This window comes from Maniola jurtina, chromosome Z (assembly GCF_905333055.1).
Source record: "Maniola jurtina chromosome Z, ilManJurt1.1, whole genome shotgun sequence".
Classification (NCBI taxonomy): Eukaryota; Metazoa; Arthropoda; class Insecta; order Lepidoptera; family Nymphalidae; genus Maniola; species Maniola jurtina.
The window spans coordinates 6,254,771-6,271,647 of record NC_060058.1 but is presented as its reverse complement, the minus strand read 5'-3'; the positions used below and the strand labels follow the sequence as shown (position 1 = coordinate 6,271,647).

The 16,877-nt window shown below is 33.9% G+C and overlaps 2 protein-coding genes across 5 annotated transcripts in view; one reads left to right on the top strand and one right to left on the bottom strand.

The window, feature by feature from the left end:
- LOC123880650 (SPARC-related modular calcium-binding protein 1) overlaps positions 1-2,937 on the top strand; it is a 34,994-nt gene extending 32,057 nt beyond the window's left edge. For both annotated transcript variants that reach the window (XM_045928883.1, XM_045928882.1), the window contains exons 11-12: positions 1,974-2,230; positions 2,614-2,937. In XM_045928883.1, coding sequence (XP_045784839.1) covers positions 1,974-2,230; positions 2,614-2,693 — 337 coding nt within the window. In that variant the 3' untranslated portion in view covers positions 2,694-2,937. The remainder of the gene's footprint in view (positions 1-1,973; positions 2,231-2,613) is intronic.
- An 882-nt stretch (positions 2,938-3,819) lies between these two features.
- LOC123880637 lies at positions 3,820-16,442 on the bottom strand. 3 transcript variants are annotated; one of them, XM_045928851.1, is made up of 9 exons: positions 15,871-16,442; positions 14,075-14,272; positions 11,824-11,934; positions 10,810-10,956; positions 9,305-10,719; positions 7,904-9,104; positions 7,247-7,362; positions 6,424-6,814; positions 3,820-5,764 (listed from the first exon to the last, which is right to left on the bottom strand). In XM_045928851.1, the coding sequence occupies exons 1-9, from the start codon at positions 16,019-16,021 to the stop codon at positions 5,568-5,570; spliced, it is 3,927 nt and encodes a 1,308-aa protein (XP_045784807.1). In that variant the 5' UTR covers positions 16,022-16,442; the 3' UTR covers positions 3,820-5,567. The 3 variants fall into 3 exon arrangements, with proteins under 3 accessions (XP_045784807.1, XP_045784808.1, XP_045784809.1); XM_045928852.1 differs by having other exon boundaries at positions 10,927-10,956; XM_045928853.1 differs by lacking the exon at positions 10,810-10,956.
- Positions 16,443-16,877: the final 435 nt, after the last annotated feature.

Sequence of the window (16,877 nt, the reverse complement as noted above, 5' to 3'; positions counted from 1 at the left end):
CCTGATTAATCTATTTTGTGTTCTAAGTATTAAACTTAGCCAGATATCGATTCTATTATCTTTGCAACAGTAAATATAGTAAAATTACTTTTATTTTGAATAAGTAATAATGTAAAGACATACTTAATAATAATAATAATTTCAAATGTTTGTTTAAAAATTTTAACTAATATTGCAAAAAATATCGTAATACCAAACGCTGATATGGGTCAAAAGCATCTCGCTCTTGAATGTGTATTCAAAAATATTTATTGAAATATAATTTTCTCACGCATTATCACGTGATATCGAAAAGAGCACTCTTAAGCCTATGTTTAAAAAGTGTTTTTACCTAGCAATGGTGATAAGATTTAACACTATTTTATTTGGCCTACCATGACTAATGTAACTTGTATGCCACTCCATGCATGTGGAAAAATATTTTAATTAGGTATACATTGTTAGACATAATATATTTTAATGTATGTACAATTCTAAACATACACTTATTACCTTTAGGGCCAATTTTACAATCGTTCGTTACATTTTAGTTAAAATTCCTCGTTTAGAGATTATTTTGGGGTTAAAAATCCGCCCTTTATAAAATATTCAGAGTGAAATACTCACTTAAACTGTATATGTAACAGTCAGTTTCCATGTTGAACTTAAGATTAGCCGCCTAAACTCTAGCTGTAATTTATATACATTACACAAATATACGTGGTAAGTTTAAAACTGACGGATGTAAATTAAAATGTTCACTTTTAATATAAAGTAGGTCCCATCAGTAAAGTATTCGAAAGTTATTGTAGGTATAGTAAGAAAGGCCTGTTTCGATGGAATTTTCTTTTTGGCAATAAGGAAATGTGGTAATATCAAGTTTAAGTTTAGCCTAGATTTTATTTATACTAATAACTAAAATTGGAGTGTCTGTCTGTAATTTCGAAAAAACTACCTCATATTAAGCTCATATGGTTATCTGAACGATACCTTAGCTGAATCACACGTTTTTAAAATTTTTGTCTGTCTGTCTGTTTGAAAAGGCTAATCTTCGGAACGGCTGAACCGATTTTGACGGGATTTTCAAAGACAGGTAGAGGATTGAACAGGGAGTAACATAGACTACTTTTTTAACCGACTTTCAAAAAGGGAGTTGTGTTTTTCTACCTATGTACACCGAAATCTCCGAGATTTCTGAACCGATTTGCGTAATTTTTTTTTAATCGATAGAGGAACTTTGTGACATTGTTTCATAAAAACATTGGATTCCAACTCCTCAATCCTGATGCTGCAGAAGACCTCACCATCAATACTGATGGGATTTAGAAACTGTCGGTTATAAATTGATTAATATTGAAGGTATCTGTACCAAGTAAAGACTGTCGTTGACCTCGAGGATCCAACTCCTCAACCCTGATGCTGTAAGGAATCGCATTTCTAAATCCTGGTGGTCCCTCGGGATTTTTGAAGAATCATCCGTTTAAATGTTTTTACGTGGTACAGAAACACGTTGCATCCCGGGGACGGGCTATTACGGATAGGCTACTTTTGTCCTGGGAAATCAAAGTTCCCACGGGATTTTAGACCACGCGGGCGAAGCTGCGGGCATCAGCTAGTCTATAGTAAAGAAAAATTATACAGATAAAATATGTTTCAGAGAAATATTATTAAAATATTAGCTTATTTCTGCCCTCTCCAATTCGAGAAAAAGTGAAGAATTTAATTTGAATAATTGAAAAATAGTATTGTTCTTTAGATATTTTAGTTTAGTTTGTTGAATCGGATGATAGTTTTGCTTAACAGGGCTCTCTCCGTCACTCGTTTCCACTCGTTTCATACAATCGTAAAATGTCGTCTGCAAAATTTCATGGACTTAGGTTGCTTAGTATTCAAATGAAATTGGAACTACGATTGTATGAAACGAGTGAAAACGAGTGACGGAGAGAGCCCTCTTAAGTGTTATTATAAAATGTTTGTATTTGTTCTCCATCTAGTGACATGGTGAAATGGGGTGCCTCAAAGGAAGAGCAGGCGGCAACATGGACTTACGTGATGCTAGATAAGGATAAAAATAAAGCTCTAGAGAGACGGGAGTGGAAAGCGTTTCATCAATTGATAGCAAACGTAGAACCGTTGAGGAGATGTGGCAGGAAGTTGCCACGGTACTGCGATGTTAACCACGACTCAAAAATCAGTATTACAGAATGGATGGCCTGTTTAGAAGTGAACCAAGCGTCGCAGGGCCGCACAAGTAAGCATTATTTCATATTTTAGACTAATTTCTTCAAACAAAAATGATGGATTGCATAAATATACATAATGTATGAATAGATATATATTTTGTGTTGAATCGCCGAATCCAAAAATGACAGCCAAGTCCGCAAAAACAAAGCAATATTGATCTAAAAAAACGATTTAATATCCCCTGCGACTGCTGACAGGTGGTCGAGCCTGTTTCCTAATCTGAAGTCGAATTTACAGAGTTCTCAATATAACTATGTGTATGTGAGGCATAACGCTACCAACATTATTCTATATCAGCGAAGTTAGCCGCAGTGTATGCCTATTATTAGTTACAGATGATAATATAATGCCAATAACTGGTTATTATACTAATAGTTTTTTTCCTTTCAGCTGAGGCGACAAAGGTGCCTTCTAATCCTAGGAGAAAAGGACCTAATCCTCTCGAATCAATTCTTAAAGCTGACGATTGAAAATTATACGACATAAATGTACCGTTAGTCTGTACTTGCACATTAAAGAATTAATAAATTATATTCTCGTAAGTCCGAAACTCTAAGGTGCACTTCTGTAAGACCTATACACCAAGGTACAATATCTTCTCATAGTTCCAGCCAATTTAACGTTGGAAGAAATGAAATACCTAATATATTCAGAAATGTTGTATGTTTAAGTATTAGATAAGGATTAAGGTGAATAGACGCAGAGTCAAACCGACGAGTCGTTTTATTCTGAAAAGTATCTAGCTTGTAAAAGTTATGCACTTTATATTTTAACACTGGCCATACACCATCAAGCTTACCGGTCAAGTTTGCAGCGGACTCGAAGCGACGTCCAGTAAACTTGACGGTGTATGACTATCAGTTGACTGGACGCCGCTTCAAACTTGATCGTGTATGGCCAGCGTAAGAAAAGCGAACGAAATAAGTCTAGCGACCGGTTCGCGCGTAGACTCACGAAGACACGTGCGGGCGCGTGCCTTGATAAAATATACCAGTCGTTATACGAACATCGTATTGTACGCGAGGCCTTACGAGGGTAATATTTTTTGATCATGTGATCAGTATTAGTGGTTACACCCCAGTGAAGTGCAACTGTAACATCTAACGGCGTATTTAAATTAAACGAAGTGTTTATTATAGTCTATCTACAAATCTTCATCGTACTGAGTCAGTAATTCATGTCCTTTTCTTTATGTCCAACAATAATAATAATTACTTTTACCAAAATCTAGCAATCTGGAAAACGTCGATTTACTTCGTTTAGTTAAAAATACGACTATAGGAGACTGGTCTTATATGAAATCTTTAAGATTAATTATTAAATTTATTTATTATACTATTTCTATGCTGTTGATAGGTTTCCAAAGTGGTTCTATGTCCATAACAGGGACTGTACGGCTGATTTAATTAAATTTTAGGTTGAAGAATAAAAAATTTAATACAAATTCTGAAATAGGTACTTGATGGCACATAGTTCAAATATTGTATTATAATCGTTCATCACTTTTACTAGTGATTATGATCTGTTTAATTTGCGTTAGTGCTTGGTAAAATAATTTTGTGAATAGTTGGCAGCAGAGTATTTTTTGGGAATCTATTGACAATCCTCACCAGTCTTGAAACTTGTATTATTTCAAGAGGTGAAACTGTTGTTAATATCGGCTATGAGTGCATTCAAAACAGACCCTTAAGCGTACTTATATACTTGATGCAAAACTCACCACAAATATTTAAATTTCAAATTACATCTGATAAGAATAGAGAAAGAGCCCGGGAGGGTCAGAATTTCGTTATTTTATAAAAGCTATAAAATAACAGTCTGGCCCTTCCAGACTCTTAGTTCAGAAGCCAACTAACTAGATAGAGTAAGTTCATTTTCCCATAGTTATTAATAATAACATAAAAACAGTCATTTAACGTGAACTAGTTAAACCGTAAAAAGTTAACACTTGTGGCTCAGTTCGTTAAACGTCGCCATGCATTTACGTCGTGTAATTAATGTATTCTTTAGTCGGCATAATTTATAAATAATGGGTTATACATTTATACAGTAAATGTACACTTTATTGTAAAATAACAAATTGCATTTTTATGGCAGGAATAAATAAAAATGATGTATGTTATGGTTATTTAATTTAAATCGCGCCTAATATTTTTTTCCTTAAGCATTATTGAAGCATTATTTGCTCATATTAATAAAAATATTTTAATACTATCCCAAAAAATGTAAAAGATTTTTTAGTCATTTGTTTCATATCAATAATAGTTTTCAAAATATTAAAAATTTATAAAGCATTTTTTTTATTATCCTTCATTTAAATGTAACATTAAGCTATGATATTATACACTAAATTTAGTCGGAAATCTGTATTAAGTTGAATATTTATAAAACATTTAGTCAGTTTAAAATGTAAGAGCTATGTGATATTTTTTTCATTTCTATTACTATTCCTAATAAATAATTTAGTACTTGATCTGCCGTTTTAATTTTTTTTTAATGCCTCTATGTGCCGTCTTTAAGGCGGTTAGATCGCCGGCGGAGGGTAGATAGGCAATAGATCAAGGAATAATTTTAAGCTACAGGTTGCAGTCTCCCTAAATTAGGAAGATATACATATATATTTCGAATTTTCAATTAAACAAAGCATTTTGATATGGTAAATTGAAAATACAGTCAAATATCATTTTGTCAAATTGTAAAATAATGTTATCATATTTAAAGTCATTGTGCCATATTTACGTAGTTCAGTTCTGTAATTGTGAATGAGTCAATGAACCAGTTCCACTTGTCTGCTTGACTGAGCTTACACACTTTTTATATAAAAGTTACGTAATTTAAATACGTACGTACATTCGTACTTTTTATTTACACAATATGTACATAACAAAGTGACATCTACATCAGGACAAACAACTTTTTTCACCACAATAAAGATTTATCCAGGATGGGAACCGGCCCATGAAAAGGCCCGCTAAACTCAGTCAGTCAGTCGGTACGAAATTTTATTTCATTCTATCTAGATCCTCATCATACTGAATTTGATTCATATCAGTATCTTTTTGTCCCAACACTGTTCGGGAAAACTGACAGCCGAGCAAACATCAATTTGCTTTGTTCAATTTAAAATTAGACTAATGTTATCTGTCACTTTCATACTGCCACAATTGAATGTGTCGATATGCACGATCGCACTTAATTACACAACAACACTTAATATCAATAAATATATTGGTGCACTTCAAAAGCGAAGTAAGTAAACGTTTATTATAAAATATATAAAATCGCACAGCAATATTAAACAGCGACCTGATTATTATAAAATAAGCACACATACTTTAGACGTATTATGATTTGTTAGGCTCAAGAACGGTTCGCTTATATTCATCGACAGTCTCTGAAAGGATTTTTTGGAAAATACTTTCGAACACTTGATTTTTTACAATGACTTCGTCTGCATGCAATGATGTCCACTCAGGCTCACATCGCCTCCACTCAGCAAATAATATGTCATCAATATGATCCGACCTCCTTGCTCCTACGCCTGAAATTTTCGTAAAAAACCATTTTTTTTACCAGTCTATTAAAAATATGCTAATACTAAATTGATGTTGTTCACCGCTGAAGGATTAATAACGTTGAGGTTTCCGGTGCGAGCTTAGCACCTTGGAACTTAAATGTCTATTTGTCATTCAAATAATGTATCCTACCCATACCGTACCCCTGTCACTTCAGTTTTACAATCCCTTGAGTTACGTTGGTTACTCTACGGATCTGGTCATTTCTGATTAGATCGATATGGTATGTTGTAAAACTAAATACAGTGACCGAATCTAGCCTCTGAAATGAAAAGTAATCTGAACGGAAATGTTGCTGGCACTTTTATCATCAGTCACTGGCGCAGAAGCTTCAACTATTTGAGATTAAGGATTTATGGAATTTTGATTTTAGAAAAGAGATTAAACTGCGAGTATGTTTGAAGATTTTCGTTTTTTTTTTTAAAGAATTGTATGAAATCAGAACCGACTATAATCCCCTTTATCATCCGTGTATGAGATTTATAGAGAATAGAATATTTGAAGATTTTTTAATTTCTTTGAAATCGAGGACATGGTCCCTTTGACCAGAAAGTAACATCCTGAATGTTTATTAAAAATAATTACGCCGTTAAATATCGCTAAAGAAATTTAAAAACTAACTTACCTGAAACAACCGTAGGTGGAACACTTGTCAAAACTTCTTTAAGTTCCAAGGTTGTCCTCGCGATCAACTTTTCAGTGTTTAGTTCAGGCTTGGACGGTGGGAAATTACACGTATCCCAATATTTCTGGTTCTTCTCCAACTTATGTCTCTCAGTGGAGTCCAGGCAGAAATCTTTGACGAACACATCAAACGGGTCAACTAGATCGACTTCATCGTTTTTGGGATCGGGGAAGAAGGTACGTAATTTGTCTTCGATTGTGTGATCGACGGTGAATTTGCCCAGTGGTTTTGGCGCTTTGGGTTCCGATGGTGGGGTGTAGGGGGGTGGTGGTTTGTCGGGTATCTCTCGCACTGCTAATAGCTGGCATTGCTGCTGTTCGAGTGCTTTAATCTAAAAGAATAAAAAAATCATTAAGCTACGACAAAAGGTAAAAAAAAATCGCTAAGTTACGACAAAAGGTAATGTAGGTACGAGTACGCATTATCTTAATTTGTAGATTCAAAGAATCTACAAATTAAGATTGAGGTTTTTCAAATTAATTGTGGTGTCTAAAATTAATATTTTAAAATTTGTAAATTAAAACCAATTAAAGTTTAGTTATTAGTTTTTACATCAATGCACTATTTATATTAGTATGTCGGTGACGCAACCTTGAAATTTGACCCATCCCAAAATCGCCCAACGCACATAAAGAAGTTTTCACTTCAGAATTAAATAAATAAGGTACAAGGAGGAAGAATCTTGACAATATTTTCACATTTGCGACATATAGAAGATTATATAAAGTTTTTATAGTCAGGTAGTTATTTCAAAGGAAATCACCTCTCTTTCTATTGCTAGCTGCTGTCTGCGTAGCTCCTCAGCTTCGAACAGCACTGGTGGAGTCAAGGAACTCACGCTCGGGAACACCTGTTGGCTGCTTGAAGTACTGCTGTCAACTGGAAACACCAAAACAATGTTCCTCTAATGTGTAATACTGGAACTACAATTTTTTTTTGTTTCACTTGAGGCCACTAACGCCCGATTTCTGAAACCTAAAGATCGTTGCCAACGCTAAGTGAAAAAAGCGTGTTTGTTTGTTGGATTGCCTTTCATCACGCCGCAACGGAGTACTTTTGATCAATTTGATTTTTAATTTGGTTATAATTAAAAAACCCGGATAGTGACATTCCATGTTTTGCCCTTGTACCTTTCGTATCCAAATAGAAAAAATGAGTACACATAGTTAATTTGTGTGCTCTCTTGGCCGATTACAACGCCAAAATCACCTTGCCACTCTGTAATACTAGGGATAACTTGCACTAAACTGCTTAATTTGATTTAGTTAAATTTGATAATGATGTCCCTATTTTCACAAGTTTATTCAGGATTGACAGGAAAATAAATGATAAAGAAAATTTAAATTTAACGCATTTAAGGGTTTGGTGCAAGTGGAACTAAATCTAACAAATAAATTGAATTGAAAAAGAAGATACATACCAAGGGATGACGATGTTGATGGTTTTTGTGTGAGCCAAGTTGGAACGTCAACTGGGACATCGTCGGGCACGGCCGCAGCGCCTGCTGGCACGGGCAACGGACCCGCAACGCTTACTATATCATTGCCCCTCGACAATTGCGTTTCTGCAGCGATCATCAGTGGCTCGCAGTTGCAGGACTCATCTGTGGATGAGTTGTTGCTAGATTTGTTCCCAGCATCATCACTACTTTCTTGCAAGAATGACTTCTGATCATTTTTGCTGTCATCAGCTTGAGATACAACAATTTGAGGAGCAACACCACTGATTTCATCAATCACACCACTTATTATATGATCTGTACTATCGTCGTATGACTTATCCTCAGCTAGACCTTTGTAGATCTGGTCAAACTCATCCACCAGACTACGAGCCGTGGATGGCGTATTGGTGCCTTCTAGATCGCGATTTTTAATCTTATCCATAAGCTCTTCGATTGCGATGTCATTTTTCCAATTAAAACGTTGCACGTTGCTTGTGTGAACGATGTTATTTAATGCTTCCTTGTTTACTTCATATTGTTTTTCACTACTAAATATTTGAGGCGACAAATTTTGGAAAAGGATATTAAGGTATCCACCATCTACGACTATAAAGTTTTCATCAGCGGTGTCCGTTGAGCAGTCCATGCAGACTCTATCCAGAGTGCCTTCACTCGTTTGGACACACTTTTCAGCACTCGTAATTCTTTTTGGAATACTTGGCAGTAAAACAGATGTGGTGGATCTTGGTCGAGATGTGGTGCTGTCGTCGCATCCACTGCTAGATAATTCAAAGCACTTAAGAGGAGCAACGTTGCGATCGCTTGAAGGACTTCGCTTTAATTTCTTTTTACCCAAAATGATTTGTTCTACATCTACACTGTTTTTTAATTTAATTTCTATGTTCTTCTTTGTCTTCATAAGTGCCAATTTCCGCTTTTCGGATAGTGTCAGTAGAGCTTTGCGCATACGCTGCATTTCACCACATTCATGCTGCAATTTAAGCAGTGCACCGCGTTGCTTCTTTTTCAGTTGTGATATGTCTGTGTTTTCTTGCTTCTTTTTATTTTCCAGCCACAATATTTGCGATTTTGTAAAGTCCTTTAAAGCATCTTCTCGCATTTTTAGGACAAATAAGAGATTTTTGGCTCGTCTCTGCTCATCGCGAATGAGTAGGTTGAGCTGGCATTAAGAAATATTAATTAAGTATATTACTAAACAAATAACATGTAAATGTTGTTCAATCATTATGTCTGAATAACTAAATTTAACATTCTGCTGAACGTAAATTGAATACTAAACAACAATACTAGTATGCTCATTAAACGATAACAAATGATGGTAATTTCATAATTGTTTACATTTAAAAAATCAACACTCACCAGACAAAGACTCTTGGATGCCATTGTTTTTGAATCGTCGATATTAATTTCATTTTCAAACTTCGAAAGGAATGATCCAAACTCCAGATGTTTTAATTCATTTCCACTGTTATTAATCCAGTTTTCGACTTCCTTTTCGTCAACACATTTGTCAGATAAGGAACAGCTTTCTAAATACTGTAAAGACTCAAAAAACGAATCAATAAAGTTAAGTTCCCGTTGGAACTGTTCACAAATATAGTCACTTTGTACCAAACTGTTATTAACTTTTATTGTGCTAATTATGTCTGAGGGTTTCACTAATTTATCATTGATAAAGACATTTGAACAATCAACAGACGTTGAATTTTTCAAGTGTTCTAGCTCATCATGTGATTTATCGTTTTCGTCATTCCTGTCGTAGTATAGTTTTCTACAAGCACCTTGGTACTCTTGATTCTTCAATTCATTTTTGTATACCGAAACTACATTCATAGGATACTTAAATCGACTAGATGGTGCATGAGCCTGCAATAGCTCATTGTTGCCTACAACATGAAAATTAATTTTTTGTTTTGTAGTATATGTTAAAGTTGCTCTGCTGATAATATATGAATTATTGTGAAGTTGAGATTCTCTAAAGTCAGTTTCATCTTTTTGAGAAATTACATTCATTGGGATGTCTAGGATATGCGGGTCCTTATTAATAACGACTGATTGTTGACTGTTGATTATGTCGACTATATCATCTTTGGGCACATCACTTTTATTACTATTAATTAAGCTTACATTTGGTATGTCAAGACTATCAAATGTTTTTTTTAAATCATACTCATTTTCAATGAAATCTTGATCTACTTCCGTTTCCTTGTCCACTTTTGTTAGCAATACTTCAGTTGCTTGATCCACTTTGTTTACTAATACTTCAGTTCCCTGCTCCACTTTCTTTAGCGATATTTCAGTTCCTTGTTTCATTTCACTAAGCAATACTTCAGTTCCATATTCTACACTATTTTGTGTCCCAATATGAATATCGTTAAATTTGGTATTTGTAACTTGGAAACTAGAGTTCACTTTATGGGACTTGATTTCTGCTAAATTGCATATATCTTCTGATACCTCAGTGGATACATCACAATTGAGTAATGTTTCATCGAGTGGGACATGTATCACAGGAATTGGCTTGTATTTCAACTTGATATCTTTTAATAATGCTTTATTGTTTTGATTCAACTCATTTGGAGATTTTCTCAACCTAGTTCTTTCTACAGTTGTTTTATTTACAGTTACTTTTTTGGGGGGAAGTTTTGTAACACATTCCTCTTTTAATTTATTTTTAGTGACAGGTACTTCTTTTTCAGACTCTCTTGTGGATTTTTTTTTATTTAAACTATATTTTGATGGTGAATTAATACTCCTTGAACTACGTGAAGCTCCTGAAAATGATAAAAAAGATGTTTAGTATTTTTTTTTGTAATAAAAATAAAACCAAGTAAATAAGTTATTTAATTATTGAAGTTATATACCATAAAAAAATTTATTCTTAGCATAGTCTGGGCTTTCATTACCTCTTGACAATTTATATCTATTTTCTGATTTAGTGCAACTTAAATCTTTTGTAAGGTTTGCAATGTTGGACTTACTCGTAACATTCGATTTCACATCCTTGGAGCCTAAAAATAAATCAAAGAAGTAACTTGCATTTCTAAAAAATGTAATTTGTGTTAACATAATAAACGTTACTTAATTTTGTCACAATACCCACTGAAGTTTATTTATGAGAACATTAAATACCTAGTGGTTGAATGTAAGTATGCTATACACATTGAATGAAATATAAAGAATGGTTATTGGAAAACCAAGTTTATCTATAAAATTATAAAAATTGTGTTCTATGAAGTAAATATTATGACACAGGCCATAAAGCTGCAACTTGCATCAAAAACATCTTGTTTGGAATGGCTAATTCAGTTGTACACTAGTAACTTGTATACAACTAACAGGTTATATAGTTACTACAAGGAAATTGGGAAATCCAAAACATAAGTCAAATTATAGTAAAAAACATTTATAGATACATATGGTCTGAAATAAAATCTTATTTATTTCATTTTAAAAAGTAACAAAAGTATGCAATCAACTTGTCTGGTTGATGTAAAAAATAAGAACATTAATGTAACCAAATATTAACATGCAACCATAACATAGTTATTTGTGTTACAAGGGGCCAAAGTGATATTTAGTTAATCAAGGATATTATTTTGAATTCAGAGTGTAGCAAGGAATTTGATATACACCAAGTGAGAACTATATGTTTTAGCCTGAGTGACACACACTATTTTTCATTACTACCTATTAAAAAAAAAACAAAACACACTGAAGCATGAACGTGAAGCAATCAGAAAAGAGAAATCTCAAATTCCCATAAGAATAGAATGTGGTTCCTGCAGTCCTGGAATGCCAATTTTTGTTGAAATTTTTATTCAGCTTCAAACCTAATTGATCTACATCAAATACATATATAATTTACAAATACATACTTTTAGAACTATAAGGTAATCCAGATAATTTTTGTGGTGAAATTAGCTTTTCTTCTTTCGCTTCAACAGCTCTGTTAATTACTTTTTTAAAACTTTTTTTTATCTGATGCGCTGTAGAAATGGAATAAATAAGCACGTTGATAAGAAATAGAACAGATCAAATAAATACAGACAAATTTATCACTAAACAAAGCTAATTGACATTTCCCGTGCTGCCAGTTTTTCCCGAATAATAAATTAGACTACAGGCCCATGTTCAAAAATGGATGGGTCATATGAACCACCAGGTGACGTATACAGGACGATATAAGAGCATAAAATAATAAGATTCAGCACTATGCCGTCACTTGTAAGCTGTCCAACAGAGTGCTGGTGAGAATTCAAAAGTGCAGGTAGAGTGAGTACATTTTGGTCATATATTTTTGTACGGCATTTTTACAATCGATAGATCCATGAAAAATAATGAGAAAGCGCGCAGTGCCGTAGAAAAATGGTGCGCCACAAAGTCAGTAAATTTTTTGATTTTCTGACAATTTCCAGGATAAATTTGGTCATTCAATTCTGTACGGCATTAGTTTCATACTGTTTCAATACAGCCTCTAATCCATTATTCCGCAACGCCGTACAAAAATCATGCGACAAGGGGAAAAAATTGAGGGTAGCAACCCCCTCTCTTTCCGTGGTCCGGGGGATGATTTGAAACAACATAAAATTAATTTATTTTGAAAGTGTTTTATGCATAGATAATATTTTTTTACATGCCGTACATTTTCGTTGGTCCAAAGGTTTGTAGGGGATGTGGATATTATATACACACCCGTTCACTTCAGTTAGACGGCATAGTGATTTTATCATATTATCAATAATTGTTCTCTTCAAAAATATGTTAATGCCGTACAGTATCAGATGGCCATAAAGTACTACACCCTTAAAATGGTAGCGTCATTTTCATCAGCCTAAAAGATATGGTCTGCATTAAAATGTACGGCATAATTTTTTCCTAATTTATTTATCTTAATACTATTTAAAACAAGGGAAAAGCGTAGATAATTGCTATATTTTATTAATCTATGAATATTTAAACTTTTGCAATAATTTGAAAAATTTCAGTTTTTGTATTTCTCTATAATTTTTTTTTAGAACAGTTTCTTTTGAACGGCAATACTATATAACAATAGTATTTTACACTATCATGTTAAAAAAAAAGTTGCCGTACAGAGTCCAATGATTTTACAGCTTTGAAAATCAAGTATACCATGAAATTAAGATAATTATTGATACACATTCAAATGAACACTAATTTTTTGACGGCATTATTTTTAATAGTACTTTTGAGTGCTAGATAATGTTTTGGAACCAAAGCCGTACTTTTTCAAATCACCCCCCGGACCACGGAAAGAGAGGGGGTTGCTACCCTCAATTTTTTCCCCTTGTCGCATGATTTTTGTACGGCGTTGCGGAATAATGGATTAGAGGCTGTATTGAAACAGTATGAAACTAATGCCGTACAGAATTAAATGACCAAATTTATCCTGGAAATTGACAGAAAATCAAAAAATTTACTGACTTCGTGGCGCACCATTTTTTTACGGCACTGCGCGCTTTCTTATTATTTTTCATGGATCTATCGATGGTAAAAATGCCGTACAAAAATATATGACCAAAATGTACTCACTCTACCTGCACTTTTGAATTCTCACCAGCACTCTGTTGGACAGCTTACAAGTGACGGCATAGTGCTGAATCTTATTATTTTATGCTTTATATCGTCCTGTATACTTCACCTGGTGGTTCATATGACCCATCCATTTTTGAACATGGGCCTGTAGTCTAAATAGTATTGGAACAAAAGGAGACTATTATAAATCACTGACTTAGTACAATGACTTCTTTGTCTAGCTAAGAACACTCTTGATCAAACCACCTTTCAAACAAAAAATACTAAATTAAAATTGGTTCATTAGTTTGAGTAGGAGCTACGATGCCACATACAGATACACAGATACACAGACACAAACGTCAAACTTATAACACTCCTCTTTTTGGGTGGGGGGTTAAAAAATTATGTGACCTCGTTTAAAATGGAAAAGTAGGAACTGTGGTACTGACATATGCACGATGGCACAACTGCACCATATCACTTTTTCATTTTCTTTTTTAATTTGACATTAGCTCCTGTCAAAATGCTTTGTTTAGTTACAAATTTGAATATAAGTTCTAGTTATTTGAATGTTAAATAGTGAATACATACAGTATTTAGGATAGTAGTTATTATATTCATCATCTTCTATTGTAACTATTTTACGTTTACAAACATCAGCAGCCATTATTGTTGATGGAACTGCAACATCTGATTTTAAAGATCGGCGAGTGCTAATTTTTGGTTCTTCAATAGTTATAATTCGTCGGAACCTGGGTTCTAATATGTGACCTTGGCACAGCCATGGTGCTGAAAAAATTTCATACATAATATATTTTTTAAAATTTTACTTAATAAATAAATTTTAATTTTAATTATGAAGTTTTGTTAATTATCTATTATAATATAATGTTAACTTGGCGCACTACAAACGTTGTGTACACTCATTATTGATATACTTATCAGTGTGTGTAATAGCGTGTAAGTATGTAATAAGTGTAAAATATTATTTTTCACACCACTCGCTCCAGAATGCCTTATTACTGACCTGATATTCTAGAGGTAATATACGTAATTACATTCCTATGAATTAGCCGGGCAGTAATGTTGTATGGAAAGCTCATGGGGTGTAATGTAGCGTCTAAAGTTTTTAGTTATCATAAAAAAAAGTTATCAACTATCTCGCTTCGACGTATGATAGTGTCCCTCTCACACGCGCGATTTAAATTTTCTATCTCGCTTTGATGAGTGATGGCGTCTCTTTCACAAACCATAGATTAAAGAATATTGAAAATTTCCTTAAAAACTTATCTGCCAAACCTTGTGCGAAACGTTATATTATGATGTCATTGAAATAAATTATTGAACTTGAAATTAAAATGTCGAGTGATGACGATGATGGCAGCAATAATCTAATTCCGGAAACTATTAAAAGTGTTCAAAAGTGCTCAAAGTGTAATAAACGATTTGCTCCCAGATATTTCTAAAGACAGATAGGTACAGGTACCTATATAAGCATACGAAGATTTTGATATTATTGCGAGGTGTGAAAAGCAGAGTATACAACTTGGGGATAATGCTGTCTTAGTCTTGGGCACCCCTAAACCCCGCACTTCACTCAGGATTCTAGATGTAACACCCTCGCTACCCTCGGGCGATACTCTAAAATCCCACGTTCGCTTGGGATTTATCCAGGTGCCTGTGACGTAAGACATTACATTATCCCCATGTTGCATAATCTACTATTATATTGTTAGTGCTCCTTTTTAAATAAAATGAAATGAGTAATGCAAAAAAATAATAATAATACAGCCCTCCTGGGGATGACTGGTCACTGATGACATTATATGGCATATTTTTCCTTTTTTGATGTATTGTAATGGCAGGCCATACATTATCTACAGCATCCCACCCTATAGCACACTAGTATTTTAGTGTAATTTCTTGCAATAGGGATTATTGTTCATTGCAACTTATTTGATATACTGAAGAATAAGAATCGGCTGTTGTATCCTGTTGTATCTTACAATTTAGATGAAATTCTCTCATGAAAACAATTATGTGTTGGACACTAAGTATCATAAGTAAGCATTAAGTCTAGTAAATTATTGTTTAATAATTAAAAACTAGCTGAATCAGTTTGGTTTTGGACCAGTGAAGTGCCTATTTTATAGACAAAACATTATACATATAAATCTTTCTTAGAAATGTTAAATTATGGTGATAACTGCAATGAAATCAACTAAAAAGTATTTTTTTTTACACTTTATGATATCAATTTGGTAAATATATAAGATTTGGGTTTTTATCGATGGAAATTACAACTTGGAAATCAATGTTCTATCAATAGACTTATTCATTTCAAATTACAAAACGTTTTACATAATGTAAGGATTTCATTATCTTACCCTTGGCGTTGATGTCGTCCGGCAGCTTAGTATACTTTATAACTGTTTTTTTTTGTTTTATAGTAGGTGGATACGATGCATTTTCAATTTTAAGGTAAAGTCCAAACAAATTACCTACTTCGGCATCTACTTTGGATGCCGAAGCATCCATTATGTATCACACCTAATTTTCGCAAACCTTTAACTTCCACCACATTATACTCATTTATTCAGAATTTACACATATGCACTGTATACACAAATTGCAGTTATTTTTTTTTTCATTTTTATATTTTATATTCATTGTACATTGTACCACCGCAGATTTTTCTTTGAGACTTGAGTTTTTTTTTTCTATGGAGTTTTTGAAAAGAAACAAAGAGTTTTTTTTTCTCTCTCGTCTGGCTTTACAAAGATCAGCCAATGTCAAGTTTGTAGTTATTTGTAACAAGTTAGTTAAGACTTGGATGTAAATAAACTGTTCAGCCCTTTGTGTTTTCTCCAAACAACGCGTCTTTGGCGAAGTGAATTGTGCTGTGTGGCACAACAAAAAGCCATTAAAATAAACATCAACAACTATGGACCCCGTCTATGCCGGCGCTCGCCAACACATGCACGGCACCCCCTTAGAGCGCTTTCCAGTCAGTTTTAACAAAAAAAAACACTCCAAAAAGGCAGAGCACGCCCGCCAGCTAACACGAACTCTGTGTTCGTGGGCGTGCATGGACCTATTATACTATATATAGCTCGATTACCACTCACTGACTGACTGACTCATTGACATAATTGTTCTCCTAGAAGGAGACGGAAAATGATATAGTGATGTAGGGGAGAAGTGTTTGGTTTCGGAAACCCTCTGGGGAAAAATTATGACATTTCGGAAAAACAAGATGGCGGCCGAGGTGATTTTTGCAGCTCCGTTGTTTTCCAACCGATTTCGTCGAATTTTACAATCTTAAAAGAAAGTAGGAAACGGTTAATAGAAAATGTAAAAAAAATTGAAAAAACAAGATGGCGGCCGAACCGTA

Coding starts and splice junctions, on each gene's coding strand:
- LOC123880637 (XM_045928851.1), bottom strand. CDS start 16,021: ATGGATGCTTCGGCATCCAAAGTAGATGCCGAAGTAGGTAATTTGTTT. Junction 7,363..7,903: donor ATCAACATCGTCATCCCTTG/GTATGTATCTTC, acceptor TGGTGTTTCCAG/TTGACAGCAGTACTTCAAGC. Junction 5,765..6,423: donor TCCACCTACGGTTGTTTCAG/GTAAGTTAGTTT, acceptor CGAAAATTTCAG/GCGTAGGAGCAAGGAGGTCG.